This window comes from Saimiri boliviensis, chromosome 1, assembly GCF_048565385.1.
Source record: "Saimiri boliviensis isolate mSaiBol1 chromosome 1, mSaiBol1.pri, whole genome shotgun sequence".
In the NCBI taxonomy this organism is placed as follows: domain Eukaryota; kingdom Metazoa; phylum Chordata; class Mammalia; order Primates; family Cebidae; genus Saimiri; species Saimiri boliviensis.
Window position 1 is genome coordinate 183149088 of NC_133449.1, and position 21322 is coordinate 183170409.

Here is a 21322-nt window from a genome sequence, read left to right on the forward strand (position 1 = left end):
TAATGTGTTTCTAAACACTAGTTTATCTGCTAAAAAGCTATGACTTTAATATTGAATTCATGTATCAAAATATACCTACTTCAGCTGTTTGTAAGACATGCCTTATATGTATCTGAAAAATCACTCAATTAGACGAGGATGTGGCAAGGCCAAGGAAAGACCTATGTAAGGGAATTTATGCAAGATGGAGGGTTTCTTTAGAGAAATCTGTAGGACACTTCAGATTTTTCTTAACTAACAGGTCTTCCAGTCTCATGTTTTTTGAACAGCTTTATTGAGATATAAAAATTCACATACTGTACAATTCACAATTTAAAGTATACAATTTCGTGATATTTAGTATTTTCACAAAGTTGTATAACCATCACCACAGTTGATTTTAGAACATTTTCATCACCCAAAAAGAAACTTCATACATTGCAGCCTTTACTCTCCAGCTGTCCCTTCTCTGTCCCCAACCCCCAGCCTAGGTAGCTGCTGATTTATCTTTATTCTCTATGGATTTTCCTGTTCTGGACATTTCCTATGAATGGAGTCTTACAGTATGTGGACCTTTGTGACTGGCTTTCTTCACTTAGCGTAATGTTTGCAAGGTTCGATCTCCAATTTTACGAAAAATGTATCTTAACCTTCCTTGCTATATTTTTTCTTCCTGATTTTTTTTCTCAACATCCTGGTTACCTTAATATACTCCTCCTCCTCCTCCTCCTCCTCCTCCTACTACTACTACTACTGCTAGTAATTATTTCCTGAGGCCTTACCCTGTGCACTGTTCTGGGTGCTCTAATGGTCTTCTATTTGTGAATATAAATGAGGAAACGGGCAGAGAGACGTCAATGGTTTCTTCCCCTCTTAAAATTTGGCTTTCTCAGTATCACAGTTTATGTGATGAAACCCTGTTCATCTTTTACTCTCTTCTTTTATAGATATCATTTGTACATTGAATTTTTTATATTATCTGAATTTTTGCCATCCTTGTTCGGTAAGAACCCTCTTCTTTCCTTAAGCCCATTAATTTAATTTGGTTGCTTTCTTGATTCTGCTGTCCTACATTATCTAAAACTATACTGTTAATTTTTTTAATCTCACATTTTGCACCCTAGGGGATATTTAAATTTTTATCTGATGAATAAGGAGAAGGCCAGGGTCTAAGAATAAATGATGATTCTCAGAAGGCAGCCAAATCTGTGTTCTTAAATTTCTCAAATTTCTCAAACTGAGCCAAGGATTGTCTCAAGGCAGTTTAGGGAAATGCTCCAGAACAATGCCTCTTACCCTTTCCAGTATCTCAGATATGTGTGACAATCTGATCAGAGCTTGACCTATCTCCCCTAAATTACACACATCCATTGTCCAAATACAGGCTCAAAGGGATCACAGATTTTCTGAAGCCCTATACCCTAAGTTGAGTACCCCAATCTAGAAAGATAATTATGTAAAGTATAAAACAGATTTTCCGAAAGTATCTCTTGTACTTTTAAAATGCCTTAAGTATGAAAAGTGAGAGAAGGTCTCAACACTTCATTGCATATTCCTTCTTCCATGAGAAGGCCATGTTATACTTCTGTGGGTACCACGATAGTAGATACAATTTGCTAGTCTTAAAGGGAGAGCTGGTGACTCAGTTAAACATATATACAGAGACTGGGCTAGTTATTAACTTGGGTTCTTTAATGGTTGGCTTGGTTCTGCCATGGGGACACCTAGGGGGTGCATGTCTGAGGATCACTCAAGCTAAAAATGTTTATGTGTTTCCCACTTGGAGTGGAGCTTTCCCACAGACAGCAACTCATTCATCCAGCTGGTTTCCTGCCTGCCTTCTAAATGCCAGTTCCTGATGTCATGAATCATGTCATTTGAGCCGTTGCCCCTTACCCCTTAAGAATGTCTTTTCTGAAGACAAGTCTGTGAGTTTTATAGCAAAGTAATCTACAAACATTAAACATAATCAAAGGAAATAAGGCCACCAAAATAGAGAACATTGCCCTCTGCTCAGATAACACAGTGAGGTATCTTCACCTGGTAATCTGATATTCTGGCCACCATACCCAATTAAAGATATCCAAAAAGTCCAGGGGACTGGTAAACACAGATGGCTGGACAGAAAGTGAGAGATGTGAGGATGCTACTGAGGGGCATGTCTGAAATCTTGAAAATCAGGAACAGCTTAGACGATGTGAACATGGAGTGCTTCGCACGTTCCAAATTACTTCAATGATGGTGGGCTCCCTGTGAAATTCAAAGACAGAGTTTAGAACAAAAATAAGGAGACAGTACCTCCATCATAGTGCCTGAACTTAAGCCTCTGCCTCAAGTGCCGCCTTGAGTGATTCCTAATCCATTAGTTGCCAGGATGTGTCTAATGTCAGCAAAGTCAGGCAGGCCCTCCTAAATAGGCCGGACCCTTTTAAGCAGCAAAACATTGGACTATAGGGACTGCAAATCCAAAAGTTCCTCTGTTTTCATGGTCTTTCTATCTAGCAGAAATTTCCCCCTTTTTCAAAGTGTTCCCATTCTTGCTTACTTTGGAAGCATATGGTGACATCGCCTGCCCTGTCGTTTACTTTACATGTGCATTGTATTACCTTGAAATCCCTCCACCATACTCTGCTTGGACAGTTTTCTTACTCACATTCTCACTACACCTGAGGGACGCAGATATGTAAGTGAAAACCCCATCTCTATTAAAAGTACAAAAATTACCCTGATGTGGTGGCACACACATGTAATCTCAGATACTCAGGAGGCTGAGGCACGAGAATCACTTGAACCCAGGAGGTGGAGGTTGCAATGAGTCAAGATCGTGCCACTGCACTCCAGCCTGGGTGACAGAGCGAGATCCCATCTCAAAAAAAAACAAAAAACAAAGAAACCAAAAAAAACCCACGTTATGAATTTATTGTTCCCGAAATAAATAATATCTACTTTGGCACTATGCATTTTATCAATTTCTTTTAAAAACTTCTGTTTCATTGCTCTCCATTCTATCTTGGTTATCTCTTCTTATGTTTCTTGCTTTACATTGGTCAGATATGCCACATAATTCTGCAGTATCTTCTCATATTTCAGAAAAGCAATCTCCATTTGGCTGTGATCAGTTCTATGCTATGATAATCTAAAATAATTAGAGGTTATTCTTATTTTGTGTATATCTGAAGTTACAAGTGAATATATAAAATTATTCACCATCTAATCCTGTTGTAACACTGATCTAATCTTTGGAAAAATAAACCATTGGTGTGAGTGTGTGTAACATTTGTTTAAACAATGTCAAAGCCAAATTATAATGTTCCAGGCATAAGTATAGTATTCATGGAGCATTATAGCCCATTAATTGGCTTATTGGCCTAAGTCCTCCAGGGAGCATCACAAATCTCCAGGGTGTCCTTGAATATGACTTTATACTTCAGCCAGATCACAGCTGTGAGTGCCAAAGTAACTGCTATGCATGTGTGTGTGGCAAAAATTACTGTATTTAATGGGAAGAGTCCAAGCAAATGGTCTTATATATGCATTTCAGTTATATTCATTTTATATCTACCCAAAGTGATCCTCTGGCTTAGAAGGATTTTATTTCTTCAGCTAATATTTATCAAGCACAAATTAGATATTTGTAATAGGAATGTAGCTGTGGACAGTCCAGAAGAATCTAATGTACTAACAGAGCTTCCCTGCTGGGGAGGAAGGAACAGAATGAACAAGTAAATAAATAAACAAAATTGTCTCTGATAGTGGTGGTAAAAGCTATAAAGTCTTCATGGCAAAGAAGAACCGGGGTGAGGGTTTGTGTGTGCTGGTTTGTGAAGGCCTATCTGAAGAGGTGTCATTCAAGCAAAGGTACAGCTGATGAGAAAGAACCTGCAACGGGTAGAGGAGTTCCAGGCAGAGGAATGACCACTGGAAAGGTTCTGAGGCAGGAGCTACGCTGGCGTTTCTGAGTCAGGAAGAAGCACTGCAGGGGAGCATTGCATGAGAGTTCAAAGAGCTAGGCACTGGTGCTTAAACTTTTCTGGACCCTTTGGCAATGCAATGAAGTACATAGATCTCTTCTCAGAATCGTATTCTTTTTTTTTTTTTTTTTGAGACGGAGTTTCGCTCTTGTTACCCAGGCTGGAGTGCAATGGCGCGATCTCAGCTCACCGCAACCTCCGCCTCCTGGGTTCAAGCAATTCTCCTGCTTCAGCCTCCCGAGCTGGGATTACAGGCAGGCGCCACCACGCCCAGCTAACTTTTGTATTTTTAGTAGAGACGGGGTTTCACCATGTTGACCAGGATGGTCTCGATCTCTTAACCTCGTGATCCACCCGCCTTGGCCTCCCAAAATGCTGGGACTACAGGCGTGAGCCACCGCGCCCGGCTGAATCGTATTCTTAATTGTGTGAGATAAAATACACAGGAATGCAAAGGAAGCCAATTACACTAAAATACAGGTATCAAAATATTTAAAAGACACAGTTGTAATATAAAATGTAAATGCTTCTTTAACACGTTTTGTAGCAGATCCAATAACTAACATTAAAGTAATGATATTTCAAGATCTTTTTTTTTTTTTTTTTTGAGACGGAGTTTCGCTCTTGTTACCCAGGCTGGAGTGCAATGGCGCGATCTCGGCTCACCGCAACCTCCGCCTCCTGGGCTCAGGCAATTCTCCTGCCTCAGCCTCCTAAGTAGCTGGGATTACAGGCACGCGCCACCACGCCCAGCTAGTTTTTGTATTTTTAGTAGAGATGGGGTTTCACCATGTTGACCAGGATGGTCTCGATCTCTCGACCTCGTGATCCACCCACCTCGACCTCCCAAAGATTTCAAGATCTTTAAAACTGTTGTAATGGGATATGAAATAGCCATATTTCTATTTAAGTGGGTGACAAAGTTGCAGGTACTGCTGATGCCGCCTAGATTTTCTGCATAGCTCAATGGAATGTTCTGTTTCAATTAGAGGTTGTGAAAATAAGCATGTGATTTTCTTTTCCCCCACTCAAAATCATAGATCCTGTGAATCCTGTCTGTGGACTCCAGGGTACAAACAGCTGAGCTAAACTATGCAGGGCTTTGTAGGCCATGGTAAGGTGTTAGGCTAAGGGTGATGGGGAGCCTTTGGGAAATTTAAACTAGAGAAGTGTCGTGATTTGCTGCTTTATAGAAACTGGATTCTAGGATAACAGGAATGGAAGGGTGAGAAAGTAAGACTATTACATGGTGCCATCTTTTAGGTAAAAAATGAAGAGCGTTTGGAAGGGAGTAGTGGTGACCGGGGAGAGCAATACAGACATATTCAACATGTATTCTGGAAGAATTGACAGCATTTGCTAATTGGCTGGATATAGGGTGTAGGGGAATAAAGAAAGGGAGAAATAAGGATGGGACTGAGGTTGTTTATGAGAGCCACCGGGTGTGGGTGTTCCACCTGCTGGTAGGGGTCACCCTGAGAGGGGAATCTGTTTGTGGGACAGTTGGAATGGCGGATGGTGAATCTCGTGTTCCATGGTGGAACTTGTGAAGTTTCTCATGTTTATTGCACAAATGGAGACATACCAGTAAGCAGCTGGGCACACAAGCCTGAAACCTAGAAAAGGATCAGCCTGAAATCCTTTAGTCAAGCCTGATGTTTTGAACTAAAATGAGAACTTAAAAGAGTTCTATAGCATTGCTCTGACAACAAGAGAGGCTGCTTCACCGCTCCATCAAAGTCCCAGCATCCTTATTCTGTTGAAATAGACTCCCATTTCTGACTCCACAAGAGAGCTAAAGAACTTCATAAAGTCATACAGCATTTGGGGGAACCAGAATGAGGGGCAACTGGAAGTGGTGTCCTGTCCCATGCCTTCAAGCCCATATCTTATACCCAGAAAGATATTGCTTCTCCAACTTTATCCATTGCAGAAGGGAACAAAAATTGGGATCAAGTTTGTTGTTTTTTTGTTTTTTTGTTTTTGAGACGGAGTTTCGCTCTTGTTACCCAGGCTGGAGTGCAATGGTGCGATCTCGGCTCACCGCAACCTCCGCCTCCTGAGTTCAGGCAATTCTCCTGCCTCAGCCTCCCGAGTAGCTGGGACTACAGGCGTACACCACCATGCCCAGCTAATTTTTGTATTTTTAGTAGAGACGGGGTTTCACCATGTTGACCAGGATGGTCTCGATCTCTTGACCTCATGATCTGCCCACCTCGGCCTCCCAAAGTGCTGGGATTACAGGCGTGAGCCACCACACCCAGCGGGATCAAGATTTTATGTCATGTGAAAGTAAGCGAAAAGAAAGAATTGAAAGAGCATTGGGCTGGAGGTTTCAAATACTGGCTCCTCACCATGTAACCTTGAACAAGGAACTTAACCTCACTGAGCCTTCTATCCTAATCCAAAATGGGAATAATAACTATACCCGATGTTATCAAATTCAGTACAAATATCTGGTATATCATAGTCACTCAGTACATATTTTTGGTTGAAATGGAGTTGTGCAACTTTTAAGTGGACATTTGATATGTACCCTTCTCAATTATTTCAAGATAGTTTTCTTCTAGAAAATAAATATAGTAATTGTGACTAAAATAGCACAAGGGATCTTGAATAATTTACCGAATTTCTCATATGACTTCATGACTTATGGAAAAATGGATGTTCCCATGGTTACTTAAATCTTAGGAAGAAAAGGTTGAATCAAAACTACAGGTTTTTCATCTTGTAGCAACAAAACAATGTGTAGATATTTCTCTTGGAAACCTAAAAAGAGCAATACGTAAGAAATGCTGTCTCTAGTCTAGAAGACTAAAAGCAATTAACTCAACAATTTGATGTTTATATGCCACCAAAATTTCTCCTTTCCCATCATTTGACTAGTCTAACTGATACTGTAAGATCATTTCTGATCAGGCCTACTGGCATCTGAGATGTTTCTTTATTCATTTTCTTTCTTTTTTTTTTTTCAATCAAGACTTCTTTTAATTTAATTGTATTTATTTATTTGTTTGTTTGTTTGTTTATTTTGAGATTGAGTTTCGCTCTTGTTGCCCAGGCTGGAGTGTAATGGTGTGATCTCAGCTCAGTGCAACCTTTGCCTCCTGGATTCAAGCAACTTTCCTGCCTCAGCCTCCCAAGTAACTGGGATGACAGGCATGCACCACCATGCCTAGTTTTGTATTTTTAGTAGGGACCATGTTGGTCAGGCTGGAACTGCTGACCTCAAGTCATCCACCTGCTTCGGCCTCCCAAAGTGCTGGAATTACAGGCATAAGCCACCGCGCTCAGCCTATTCATTAATTTTCATTGAACATCTACTATGTCCCAGCACTGTTCTTAGATCAAGGCATATGAAAATAAACAAAAATAAACAAAATTGAAGTGGGTAGCAATACATGGGCAGGTAAATAGACAACTAAAGAAATAATATCATTTCAGAGAGTGTTGTGTGCTCTAGAAAATACAGCTCAGTAGGCCAGGTGCAGTGGCTCACACCTGTAATCCCAGCACTTTGGGAGGCCAAGGCAGGTGAATCATGTCAGGAGTATGAGACCAGCCTGCCCAACATAGTGAAACCCTTTCTCTACTAAAAATACAAAAAATTAGCTGGATGTGGTGGTGGGTGCCTTTAATCCCAGCTACTCGGGATTAAAAGAGAATCACTTGACACAGGAGAATCACTTGAACCCGGGAGGCAGAGGTTTCAGTAAGCTGAGATCGCACCATTGCACTCCAGCCTGGGCAGCAGTGCGAGACTCTGTCTCAAAAAAAAAGATGTATATATATAGCTGAGTAAGATTCACAGGTGCTCAGAGTGTTTCCCATGAGAAGATGCCATTTGAGCTGAGACCTATATAATGAGATGCTGACAAAGAATATGTGCAAAGGCTGAAAATGAAGGGAGAGGTAGCAGGAGACATGGTAACTGGTAGGAAGGAATGAGGTCAGGCCTTAATAGTACCAGGTAGAGAGTTTGGACTTTATTGTGACCATTGGAGAGTTTTGAGCAAAGAAGCAACCTAATTTGATTTATATTTCTAGAAGTTCATCCTGACTATTGTTTTGGAACTGGAGAGTTGGGTGGCCAGAGTGGAAGCAGGGAGGCTATTGCCTCCCAAGTAGGAGATGATGATGACCTAACCTGGCATGTCAGTAGTGGAGCAGAGAGAAGCAGCCAGACTCCAGGTGTATGTTGCCAGCAGTGCCAATAGGACTTACCATGTCCTGGGCAAGTCCCTTAGCCCAGGAGGAAGGATACAGGATGACTAAGTGACGGGGGTGAATGGTCATTTACTGATATGGAGGAGACTTGGAGGAAAGAAGTTATGAGGTATGTGCTAATCAGGGTTCTGTTTTGGACAGATTAAGTTTGAGTTGTCTATTAGTCATCTAAACAGAGATGTTGACTGGGTTGTTGAATGTGCACGTCTAGAGGTTTGGAGAAAGGCCAAGGCATGAGCAAATACTCTGTAAAGTTCTCCTTTGATGCATTGTTACAAGCCTGGTTTGATGGATAGCTGAAGCAAGCATCTCCTTAGGTCCCCTGGAGTCAGAATTTCCTTCTGTGTGTCTTCAGTTTTCCTGGAAACTCATTGACAGACTGTGGAGTTCAGGGATTTAAGACACTGGTAGGAGTTTGTTTTTGTTCTCTGCTTTGTTTCAAGTTGACTGAAAAGCATGATTTTCAGGCTTCATCTTCAACTTTCAATCATGCAAGAGACCTATCACTTACCTTCTGATCATTACACTTCCCCCTTCACATTCCAGCTCCCCAGATAAGCGAGACAATTTAGAGTAGAATGTGTTGGGTTTGTAGAATAAGACCCATCTCATCAAGTAAGGCAAGTTTAGTAACTCTGCCAAGTGTCAGCTTAACTAGAGACTCAGGCAGATAAACCCAAGTGAGTAAACATTGTGAGACCATGCCTTCTCTCTTTTTTCTTCCAGCTCCATAAATTTATTATGGTTTCCTTTCTATCAGTTTCTTTCATTCTTGCGATGGTTTCTCATTAAGGAGATTCATGGGAAAGATTGTAATCGATCAGAGCTATTAGCCACCAGAGGGTAATCTGGTTCTAGTACAAACTGACCTGCACAGTGTCCTGTCTACCTTGGGGATTTAAGCTTATTAACTCAGAGCCTGGGAGGCAGAGTCTAAAGTCCTTTAACACAGCACCTCTGGCACCCCCTCTTCCCTACTAACCAGTAGGAGATTTAACATATCGACACTGTAATTGAATCCAAATCTCTACTTAACCCACCTTGAAAGTAGCCACTGGTGCCTGGCTTACCTTAGATGCACATTCACTGCCAGTGAATGATGCTGTGGCAAGGTAGTAGAGTGCTGCTTTAATCCCTGTTCTGTCCCAGGCCCTTTAGTGCTGACTATGGTGGGATTTCTGGTTTGTTTGTTTGTTGTACTTTTTTCCAATGACTGATCAACCTCATGGTTCAGAAACAAGTTAAGTGATTAGAATGAGATCTCTACAGAAAAATAGGCAGCTCTCTGCTGGGGCTTTGAACAGTATGAACTCTGTGTACTGCATGTTTTTAATGGAACCAGAGAGCAAGAGGCAGGAAGGGTGCCCTGAGCTGCCCACAGAACCCCTGGCAGCTGTATGGGCAGGTCCACTAGGGAAAAGATGCCACAGAGATTACTAGTCTCAATCATTGACCTTGGCTTTTAAAATATAGCTAACCACCAAGTATAAGCTGAGGACTAAGGTCAAACTTAAGACTCTTTAAGAATTATATTTGAGCTGCAAAAGCTGTCCACAAGTGGCAGGATAAATTAATTGGTATCTTACACCGGAGGAACTTCAATAAGTAAATATTCCTTCTGGTACTGATAAAAACACTTAAGGTATAATTATTTTCCTTCCCTTCTATCCAGCTACTTCCTGACCCCATGCTTTACTAAGAATTATGATACAGCAGAATGGTTAGAAGCACAGTCTTTGGATCTGGACTTCATGAACCATAGGCACAACCAATCTTGTATAAGTTATTTGAATTCTCTGTGTCTCATTTTCTGTATCTATACAATGGCAGTGATAATAATGATATCGCTTACTAGGATTATTGAGGAGTAAATGAATTATTAGATGTAGCATATAAGATAGTGCTTGGCATATAGTAGGGGCTGAAGAGACATAAGCTATTGTCATTCATTTAGCATGAGATGCCTGCTATGAGGCAGGCCCTGTGCTAGGTAAAGGTAAGTTTGAATGGGAAGACAGACACACAAACAAGCCTACCTTCTGCCTCTTCCTGTTCTTTTTTTTTTTTTTTTTTTTTTTTTTTTTTTTTTTTTTTGAGACGCTGTTTCGCTCTTGTTACCCAGGCTGGAGTGCAATGGCACGATCTCGGCTCACCGCAACCTCCGCCTCCTGGGTTCAAGCAATTCTCCTGCCTCAGCCTCCTGAGTAGCTGGGATTACAGGCATGCGCCACCACACCCAGCTAATTTTTTGTATTTTTAGTAGAGACGGGGTTTCACCACGTTGACCAGGATGGTCTCGATCTCTCGACCTTGTGATCCACCCGCCTCGGCCTCCCAAAGTGCTGGGATTACAGGCTTGAGCCACCGCGCCCGGCCTCTCTTCCTGTTCTTTATTAATGGATAGGAGACAAGGATACTACTATAACCTAGGTATAACAGTGAATGTATATACCCCATAACTGATAAGGAAGGTAGAAGACCTAAGAGCCAAAAACGTAATAGAACAATAATCAGGGAGGTCAACCCCTTGTCGATTATGAATTAGGTCACAATGCATGATAATGTAGCTGAGATTAAATACCCCAAATTGGACCTCATCGTAGTTTGGTAAAAGAATTGGCACAGACCAGAACAAGAGCCTAAGAAAATTTTCTAAAACTATAATGATCACATCCTGGCCAGCCAACTAAACATTTAGTTACCAGATGTACCCAATAAAACAGCAGGACTTAGCTGTGTCCCACCTAGCTGGAAAGCTGCAAACACCTTGCATAGACAGGCATACACACACACAAATGCCATTTGGTACAAAAAGAAAATGTTAGTAGGAAAGCAAGGAAAAGACGTGAGGCTGGTTTAAATCTCACCTCTGATACCCACTTGCTATCTATCCTTAGGTGAGTTACTAAACTTCCTGCTCCCTGGTATCTTAATCTATGGAATGGGGATACTGTTATCACCTACTACACAGGACTGCTGTGAAGACTTAGTGGGATACTGCATAATAAACTCCAAGCAGTAGCATTGAGCCGGCCCCAGCCATCGCTCAGTAATAGCTGTTTTTTTTGTGTGTGTGTTTTTTTTGAGGCGGAGTTTCGCTCTTGTTACCCAGGCTGGAGTGCAATGGCGCGATCTCGGCTCACCGCAATCTCCGCCTCCTGGGTTCAGGCAATTCTCCTGCCTCAGCCTCCTGAGTAGCTAGGATTACAGGCACGTGCCACCATGCCCAGCTAATTTTTGTATTTTTAGTAGAGACGGGGTTTCACCATGTTGACCAGGATGGTCTCGATCTCTTGACATCGTGATCCACCCGCCTCGGCCTCCCAAAGTGCTGGGATTACAGGTGTAAGCCACTGCGCCCGGCCTAGTAATAGCTGTTTTGCTGTGCGCTAGCTAGACATCTGCCTCCCCTGACTACGTTGTCTGTCCCTCCCTCTCTGTGTGTCTGTTTCTCTCTGTCTATATGTTTTGTACACGAGTAATATATACACATATATTTATACAGGAATCCCTGTTAATTTTACAAAAACAAGAAAATAATGTACAAAAAAATTTTTAAATCACTCATAATGCCACCACCAAGAGTAGCCACTATTTTGCTAGGTATCCCTCTGGTCTTTATGTGAATAAACTATGTGTGTGCAAATGTACATGTCTGTCTCAGTGTAAATACATCATACATATACAGGATCATACAATGCATTCTGTCCACTAGATTTTTTTTCCTTCTCAGCAATATATCATGTCAGTAAATATAAAATGTACATTAGCATTTGAAATTACTATTAATATATGGCATTCTATGTTAAGTAAATTCTGTAATTTATTTAGACAATTTTGTATTGCTAGAAATGTTAGCTGTAGCCGGGCGCGGTGGCTCAAGCCTGTAATCCCAGCACTTTGGGAGGCCAAGGCGGGTGGATCACGAGGTCGAGAGATCGAGACCATCCTGGTCAACATGGTGAAACCCCGTCTCTACTAAAAATACAAAAAAAAAGCTGGGCATGGTGGCGCGTGCCTGTAATCCCAGCTACTCAGGAGGCTGAGGCAGGAGAATTGCCTGAACCCAGGAGGCGGAGGTTGCGGTGAGCCGAGATCGCGCCATTGCACTCCAGCCTGGGTAACAAAAACGAAACTCCGTCTCAAAAAAAAAAAGAAATGTTAGCTGTAATCAAATTTTCTGTTACAAACTTTTCTTGTATTAATATTCTGTGTCGATATATCAGGATACTCAGCAGCTCTTACCATGGCCGAGGGTCGTTTTTGTTTTTTTTTTTCCTCAGTGATGATGGATGAATGCTACTGGTCTTGCTCACAAGCCTGCATTTGTATAATAGATGAGTAACACTTGGCATTCTGCAGAAGACTCACAATTTAACATACTAGTACCATGTAAAGTATTCCATACCTAAGTTCAACCAGCAGCAAACAACACAAAGAGTAAGCTGAGTTCCCCAAAACTAGAGTTAAAAGAGTGCAGAATTCATCTTATTGGGTGATCACGGACACATAAATACAGAAGATCAAAGAACAATTAGAAAACAGGAAACTGGGAACAAGCAATCATAATCTCTAGTTTGTGTTTGCACATTTATTTTGCATCAGACAGAGATAAACATTGATTCATAATTATCTTCTCCCCTCCTTCTGTATCTAAGTCATTTCATTGGGTAGTGTCAAGGGCCACATATCTAAGTAAAGTACTAAATTAGTTTTAATAAAATGCATCCAGAATTCCCAAGCAAAAGAAAGGAAGCCTTAGCTAATGAGTTCAGCGTTTCTGTGCACATCGGTAGCATATGTATTCAGGGCCTGCTATTCTAAAATGGAGGTACACAGAAGAGTGCACCAGATGTCCTATCTGCTTCTAGGGAAAACCCGAACTGTGAGAATTGGGTTGGTTTGCTATAATTTGACCACCATTGTTTAGGAATCTGGATGTCTGAATGTCTTGCAATTTTAATTTTTGAATATTTCACTAACATCTGCATAAGAGTAGAGAGATCTTGATCTTCTCAGTTCAGCTTCTGAATCACCTAGAACCATCATTTAATCTTACTGAGCCTCTATAAAATTGAGATACAATCATGCCATGTTTCTACACTCCACTTCATAGTGATATTCCCAGTGCTAGGCAAGAACGTGTTAATTAATAAGAGCTCTTTGAGTATCTTTGAAGCTGCTGAGATGTCTGAGGTGGCATGACAACACACAGCAGGATAATATCATTTGCACTTATTTTGGTATTTATATTAAATATTTATAATGCAGTATTTAAATTCTCAGACAAGTCAGCTCCCCATTATCTATGTTTTGATATTTATTTGTGTCCACTTTTGAGGCAAAATTGACTTCTTTCAGCATCTCACCCTGTTTTTAAGGTGGATTGTCCCTAAAGGTGGAATGTTGGGGACTCTTGCAAACATTTGAGGAAGGGTGCCTCCCAGAAAACTTTCTTTGGTGCCTTTTACCTCCTGCCTCCTTTGCTCACTCATTGGGGTTTTGCCAGGCCTTACACTGCCCCTTACTCCACTCATTTCCCTCTTTGCAGCTTTTCTATTTTGTCCTTCCATCCTTGAACATGGCCTTCCCTTCCCTCTCCTGTCAGCCCCACCCACTCTTATCTCACCCATCATGGTCCTTCCCTTCCTCCCAATGGTTTTGTAGGATTTGCTGTCCTGGCCGCTTGGGCTGTCTCCTGGGTGGCCCATGCTCCTGTTTGGCAAGCCAGCTATGTGGCACTGCTAGGCATGCGTTAGCAGACAGACAAGGCTAGGCCCCTGTTTGTTGACAGGAACAAGATGGAAGACAGAGCGTGCCAGTGTCGCTCCTCATCCCAACCCCATCGTCTGTGTTTGACCCCACTCCTTCTCTGGACTCCTTGGCCTCTGTCGTTCGTTACTACCTGGAACAGTGAGATGAGAATGTCAAATTATCTGTAGAGTGCTTCAATGCTAATCTGAAGAAAAGCTACCAGGCCTCATTACCTGTGTGAACTGACACCAGAATGTGAGCACTGAATTAAATCTATTGTCGAATGGATTATGGAAAGCATTATAGCAGGCATTCAGCAGGGACCTAAATGAGAGGACAGCCATCCTGTTTTCCTAACTGTAGAAATTCTCTTTAGTCTTTCAACAAGCATGAGGTTTTTCCCATCCTTTTCGGGGTTGGTTCAGTCAAGATGGTAACATAATCAAGATGTCAGAGTTGGTCCTAAGTGAGGAGGTTCAGGATCCAAAAGCCAGGAGAGGGCATTAATGAGTTTATGGGGTCAGGTGAGTCTTATTCTGTGTTGGATGTCCCCAAGACCATCTTCTGGCTCAATTATACACTAAAAAGAACTCACAGGACTCAGAAAAACTGTTTTACTCATGGTTACGGTTTATTACAGCAAAGGGATACAGATTTAAAGCAGAAAAGGGTGAAGGTGCCAGGAGAAACCAGGCACAAGTGTCCAGGTGTCCTTTCCCAGTGGAGTCAAACAAATATGCTTGATTTTTCCAGCAATGATCTGTGACAACATGTGCAAAGTATTGCCAATTTGGGGAAACTCATCTGAGCCTTAGTATTCAGGATTTTGACTGGGATCAGTCACGTAGACATGCAATATCTGCATGACTGACCTCAGCTTCTCAAACTTCAGCCTCCCAGCACAAAAATAGGTGTTCATCATAAATCACATTGTTGGTATAAACTATCTGATCATACTGGTATTGTGGCCCAAGGCGTCTAGCATGCAAAATACTCTTATCAGGCAGAATATTGCTAGGACTCAGAGCTCATCTCTCAGGAGCTGGTCAAGAGCCAGTCCTAAAAACAGGCCTGTCTTGAGCAACCCAGCCCTTCCCTGCACATATTCCCAGGGTCAAGACACTGGAAGGCTTTGGACACATGACTGAACTTCTCCTACCTCAGCTGTTACCTTCCAAGAGTAACATTCTTCCTTCCACATGGGATCACTGTGATTCAGAATAGTAACGGCTAAACTATTCTCACAAGAAGTAGGTCCTCTATAGCAAGGACACCATAAATTATTATTGTTATGTGTATCGTATCATTATTATTCAGGGGATGAGGCGTGGAATGAGTCCTGAATGCTTCCTTGTTATCTCAGAACAAGTCAGAAATGCCTTTTTCCAAGCTTCTGAAGGCAAAGATGACTTCAGAGCAGCATGTCTCCACTCCACACTGGCGTTTAACCCTCTCCCTTGCTCTTCTCTGTCTCCCTTTACCTGGCAGTGGCTGAGAAACCCTGGCCCCCAGCATGAGAAGCGGACTCTGTTTGGAGACATGGTGTGCTTCTTGTTTATAACACCCCTGGCCACCATCTCGGGCTGGCTGTGCCTGCGGGGCGCTGTGGACCACCTGCACTTTAGTAGTCGGCTGGAAGCCGTCGGACTGATTGCACTCACTGTCGCACTCTTCACTATTTACCTCTTTTGGACACTAGTAAGTATGGGCGATGGCCGGAGTTCAGGCCATTTGGAGCTGGCAGCCTCATAGCTGACACAAGCCTTTCCTCTTGTCTGTAACACATCTCTCGAACCCAGTAGAAAATAGACCTCCGAGGCTGGGTGTGGTGGCTCATACTTGTAATCCCAATACTTTGGGAGGCTGCGGAGGGTGGATTACCTGAGGTCAGGAGTTCAAGACCAGCCTGGAAAACATGGTGAAACCCTGTCTCTGCTAAAAATGCAAAAATTAGCTGGGCATGGTGGTGTATGCCTATAATCCCAGCTACTCAGGAGGCTGAGGCAGGAGAATTGCTTGAATGTGGGAGTCGGAAGTTGCAGTGAGCCGAGATCATGCCACTGCATTCCAGCCTGGGCAACAGAGTGAGACTCGGTCTCAAAAAAAAAAAAAAGAAAGAAAAGGAAAAAAAACAGACCTTGCTGGCAGGAGCATGTGATTTGGTTTATGACTACGTGTGTGTGTGCATTTGTCTGTGTGTGTATCCGCGCTGCTAAGGCAGATCACATAAAAGAAAAGCTCAGCTTTTGGGTGTCCATCAGTCAAAGATACACACACACCTTGGACGTTTCACTCTTCTAGTAGTCTACGACTCCATCTGTTATAAGGCATGGCATTTTCTTTCTCTTGTTTATGTTTCTCACTTTTGCCAGGACTATAGTATATTATGAATGATGCACTTGGCCGCTGTTGCTGTCACTGCCTGCACAGATCATGAATCCTCCCTGCTGGTTATTTTCTTCTTATGTCCTGACACAGCCTAAAGTCTTTGTTGGACGTGGAGCTGCACTTTGCCTGATGATTATTCTATGTGTTGGGATATTGACTCTGCTGCCAATAAAAGCACTAATTTATCTAGCTGAGAAGCTGCCACCAAAGAAAGACCATTTCTCAATAAGTGTTCTCGCTGTATATGAGAAAGAATTTTTAAATATCCCCTTTTTCATTCTTTTAACTTTTAACTTCATGCAGTAAGTTGATTGCTTGAGTACCAGTTGACAGCACCCACAAAATGCAACATTTGATCTCTCTCTTTATGCTTTCTTCTGGGAGCTGCAGGGAAGGACATCACTGTCTTCTAGAATATTTCAGAAGCTAGGCCCCCTGCTTCCTGGCATTACTCTCCTGTGCCTGCTCATTTCTAATCTGAGCACGTTCTATTGTTATTCAATATGTATTTCCTGTCTAAAGCGTACCATTCCCATATCCCATAGCACAGTGTCAGCATGTGGAAAATGCTTCTAGCACTCACTTCCTCCCTTTATCTGTCTCCCAGACCCTGTTCCTCCAGCTGCTACTCCCAAGACCCTGTTAATTTCCCTCTTCTTTATCATATGGCTCTTCCAGCTCTGTACCTCCTCTCCAGTGAGTGTTCAGACAGTAAGAGACACATTTCAGTCCCAGTAAAGAGGGAGTGTTCTAATGCTAAGAATTTATCTGAGTCTTATGGTTAATTTAGACATTCTGTTCCCAAGCTAATGAAGCCCCAAGCAAAACTATTATTGCCTCTTTTAAAAGTCTACGCTTCCGGCCGGGCACAGTGGCTCATGCCTGTAATTCCAGCATTTTGGGAGGCTGAGGCAGGTGAATCGCTTGAGGTCAGGAGTTCAAGACCAGCCTGGCCAACATGGCAAAACCCTGTCTCTACTAAAAATACAAAAATTAGTCAGGTGTGGTGGTGCACGTCTGTAATACTAGCTACCTGGGAGGCTGAGGCAGGAGAATTGCTTGAACCTGGAAGGCAGAGGTTGCAGTGAGCTGAGATGGCACCACTGCACTCCAGCCTGGGTGACAGAGCAAGACTCCATCTCAATAAAAAGTCTATGCTTCCAAAGCGTGTTCTGGTTCATTGTGAATCAAGCAGTGAAGCTGTCCCAGAAGCTTCTATTGTGATGGGAGACGGGTTAGAAATAAGAAATGAAGGAGCCTAAGCAGCACCATCTAACTCTTGGTCCATGGCACCACATGGGAAAGTCATTTTGCTTCTGTGAGGCTCAGTGTCCTCGTCTGTCAAGTGGAAATAGTGGTAATGCCCATCCTGCCAAATTCCCCTGGTGTTATGAGATTTAAGTGAAAGTGTGTATGGGAAAGTACTTTGGAGAATAATACAAGCTCTTGCCATGTTTAGAGGTTTTCTAGTCTGTCATTTTTTTTTTTTGAAGAGTACCTATGATGAAGGATGGATGAAGTGAGCTGAAATGCTGGGCTTTCAAAACCAATTTAAGATCTTTGGAAATCCTGCTTTGTAAAATATACATTTACCTAACAAGAAAGAAAAAGGGTGATAGGTGACTGGAAAGGAAGGAAGAAAGGAAGAAAAGAAAGCAAGCTATCTCGAGAAATAATGGATGTGACCTTGCTTTGTCCCCCATCTCAGGTGGAAGAAGGTTTGGGTGGAAAAGGTACCTAGACTAGGCGCTTCCAGGAAAATGGTAACATACTTCATCCCGGAAATGTTTCTTACAGGCAGTGCTGTGCATGCATTTAGAATCCAAGGGCCCTGTGTTAAAACCCAAGATTTAGCATCCTAATAACAGTAACTTCAAATAGGATACCTAACCTTTCTGTTCATCCTTCCTCTTATACAAAAAAATACAGGAAATAATTGCTAACCCCTGGGTCAATGGATTATTGCAAACAGTAAGTACATAACATCTGAGAACATACATGCACGCACCTAGCAGAGTGTGGACCCTACGTTCCTTCCTGCGGCTTCCCTGCTCCCCCAGCTTCCACCCTCCCCCTGCCCTTTATAGAATGCAAAGTAGCAGGAGGGAAAGAAGGCATCTGTCCCCTTTGACTGGTGTGAAAAACGTGCTGTGGAGTCAGCTCAGCAATAGGTTACTGAATATAGAATAACTTCTTCCCAGATAAATGCTGTACTGAGCAGCCCTGGCAAGAGCCGTAATTCAGAAGCTGACAGCGCTTGGAAACTGCCCTACAGCAGAAACCCATTGTAAACAAGCTGTCAAGCTTAAGGAGAATATGCTGTGAAAATGTCTTAGATAAACAAACACGGTGTCAGTCCCAGCCTTGCTCCTCAGAGGAGCCATTCCTGGAAGGCTTCCCTGGTAGTATGCAGAAGGACAAGCGCTCACGCCGCTTGGTTCAGAGTGCCTTGGAGTTTCTCGCAGGCACACATGGCCATGTAGTCCAGCCTTAGGGGCTCCCCTGCTGTGGAACCTGCTGTGTTTCAGAAGCACACCTGGGCTCCAGGAGGCCAGGGTGTAGGGGCCAGCTCCATCCTAAGAGCTCAGGGATAGGTGTCCCAGAAACATCACTGTGCATGTCACAAGTGATTTGAAGCCCATGGACAGACACAAAGAGATCTGGATGAGAACTGCGTCCACATTAAACATGAAGAAATTGTCAGTAATGGACTTGGTATTAGCCCCAGTTTAGAGGCTGGAGGAGAATCGAGGCACCATGTATAGGAAGTCTTTCCACTCATGCATCACAGACGCGGCCAGTGTCCAGCGCAGAAGGGAATGCGTGAGCAGCCCGGTTCCTCACAGGCTGACTCCCAGTCTTATGCTTTGATTGTTTAAATTCTTCTTATAAATGCGGAGCCTCCAGTGGAACGCTGTCCCAACAAGGCTCACTGTGGGGCTGCTTAAGACACATCCCCCACACGGCCTTCGAGCAGCCTGAGGGTATTCAGCAGTATTTCCCCATGACCAATATCACTCCTATACTCCTTTGCCCAGTGCAGTCAGAGATAGGTGAGCTGGGCCCATTGCCGCGGAGGCAATTTGCCAAGGCCTGATCCCATCAATCTCCCTAAGTCACACCATCACTTCCAAAGAGAAAGGGTAAAATAAAAATATGTAATCAGATTTCCCGAAGCCTGCTGTGACTATGCACACCTTTGCCACTGCCACAGTCACCTCCCTAATGGGAAGAGTGGATGCTAACATTTTCTAACCCTTCTCATAATATTCATGCAATCACAACTCTGTACAACAGACTTGCCCATGATAGGAGGTTAGTTAGATAAATAAATGAAGAAACTTCAGGAAGCCCATCCCATAAGGGGTAGTATTTTTAGGATAGTGGCCCTTTATTTTCTTCCTCCTCTCTCCTAAACTCAAAAGTTTAGAAAATATCTTAGTGAAATTCCTAGCATTATTATTATAGCATCTTTTTATTTTATGTTTTCTTTTTCCTCACTGTCTTATTCTTCCAAATTAGACCTTCTTTCTTTCCAATTATATTGCATTGCAGGGATGCAGTGTCTTGGAGCATCTAGAGAAGTAGCATTAACCCAGGGCAATGCAAACCTGCAGTCTCCTTGGCCTTGTGCTCAACTACCTTTATTTTCCCTGACAAAGAGGCATCTTCTTATGATGCTTTCTTCTTATTGATTGAATTTGCCTGCAGACTGTGGTGATTAACCACAATTAAAATAGATTAATGTGTAATAAAATCTCATCTGTTTGTCTACACAAGCGGGCTCAATTTTTAAATTTCCTGGCCAAGGAACCAGGAGACCTGCTAAGTCGCTGACTTCCTGTGTTCCTTGAAGCAGTGCGTCTCAGGCTTGAATGCACATGCGGATCACCTGGGGACCTTGTTAAAATGCACTCTCTAATTCCTTAGGTCTGGGTGGGGCCCGAAATTCTGATATTCTAACAAGCTCCCAGCTGATGCAGCCTGCTACTGGTCCAGGACCACGCTGAGAGCAGAGCCTTAAAGACAGTAGCCCTATCTCTCTCTCTTTCTATTTTTTTCTGTTACCCTGTATCTAAAGAGTGTCACAAAACTCTTTCTTATATTTAACACATGTAAAATAACAGCCCAAGAACGCTAAAATGTATGCCCTGTGCTCTGTGCTAGGTGTTTTATATGCATTACATCAAATATCATTGTTCACATCTTACAAACAAGGAAACTGAAGCTTGTTGACAGATAATAACCTCCCCAAGTCACGCAACCACTAAGTAGAGGATGCAGATTCCAGCCTCATGTGCCTGGCTCTGGAGCCTGCGGCCTGCACTCATAGCTACTTCTCCAATTACTAATGCCAAGTGTGCACAGCTCTCAGCATCATGGAAAAGGGGACTCTTGATTTGAAATCCAGCTTTCCCATAATGTTCCCAGATCCCAGACTTCTTATATTGCCAAAGCTACTTATTAGTATAATACTTGTCTGCATTCCACCTTTTTCCTGCCCTTGGCCCTGAACAGCTGGCTTCCCAGCCTGCCTCTCTTACATTCATGAGTAGCACCCAGCAGCAGCAGGACAGAATAGATACAAAAGAATCAAGCTTAAAAAAAACGGAGCTGATCCACTTTGGCATGTTCAGGGACTTTTGGAGGAAAGCACATCTGTGTGAGTTTAAAAGTGTGTATTTTCATACTCAGCTCTCTCTGGCACTCAGCCCGTGGCATCTGCTTTCTAGCCTCAGAAATTTGAATGAGTGGCCTTGAATTTCATGATCCTGCCATGAAGACTAAAAAGCCCATTCTGATCAAGGCCTGCACTTTCATCTACTTCCAGAAACTCCAGCTCAAGCTGTCATGTCAACCCACTTTCTGACCACCATAGACCTTTAATGGTCAACACAACCCACGTACTCCCAGATGATTAAATAGTCCAGACCTGATTTGTCTCTCCAAGCTCATGGGCTCCTTCATTTCCAGCACTTATCTAGACATCAGACTCTGAATTT

General features: G+C 42.7%; 1 protein-coding gene across 1 annotated transcript in view; it reads left to right on the forward strand.

Annotated features, from left to right (window-relative positions):
- The window catches only part of MARCHF3 (membrane associated ring-CH-type finger 3), a 154234-nt gene that overhangs the window by 123325 nt on the left and 9587 nt on the right, over positions 1–21322 (forward strand). The window contains exon 4 of the mRNA XM_003920643.4: positions 15420–15629. Coding sequence (XP_003920692.1) covers positions 15420–15629 — 210 coding nt within the window. The remainder of the gene's footprint in view (positions 1–15419; positions 15630–21322) is intronic.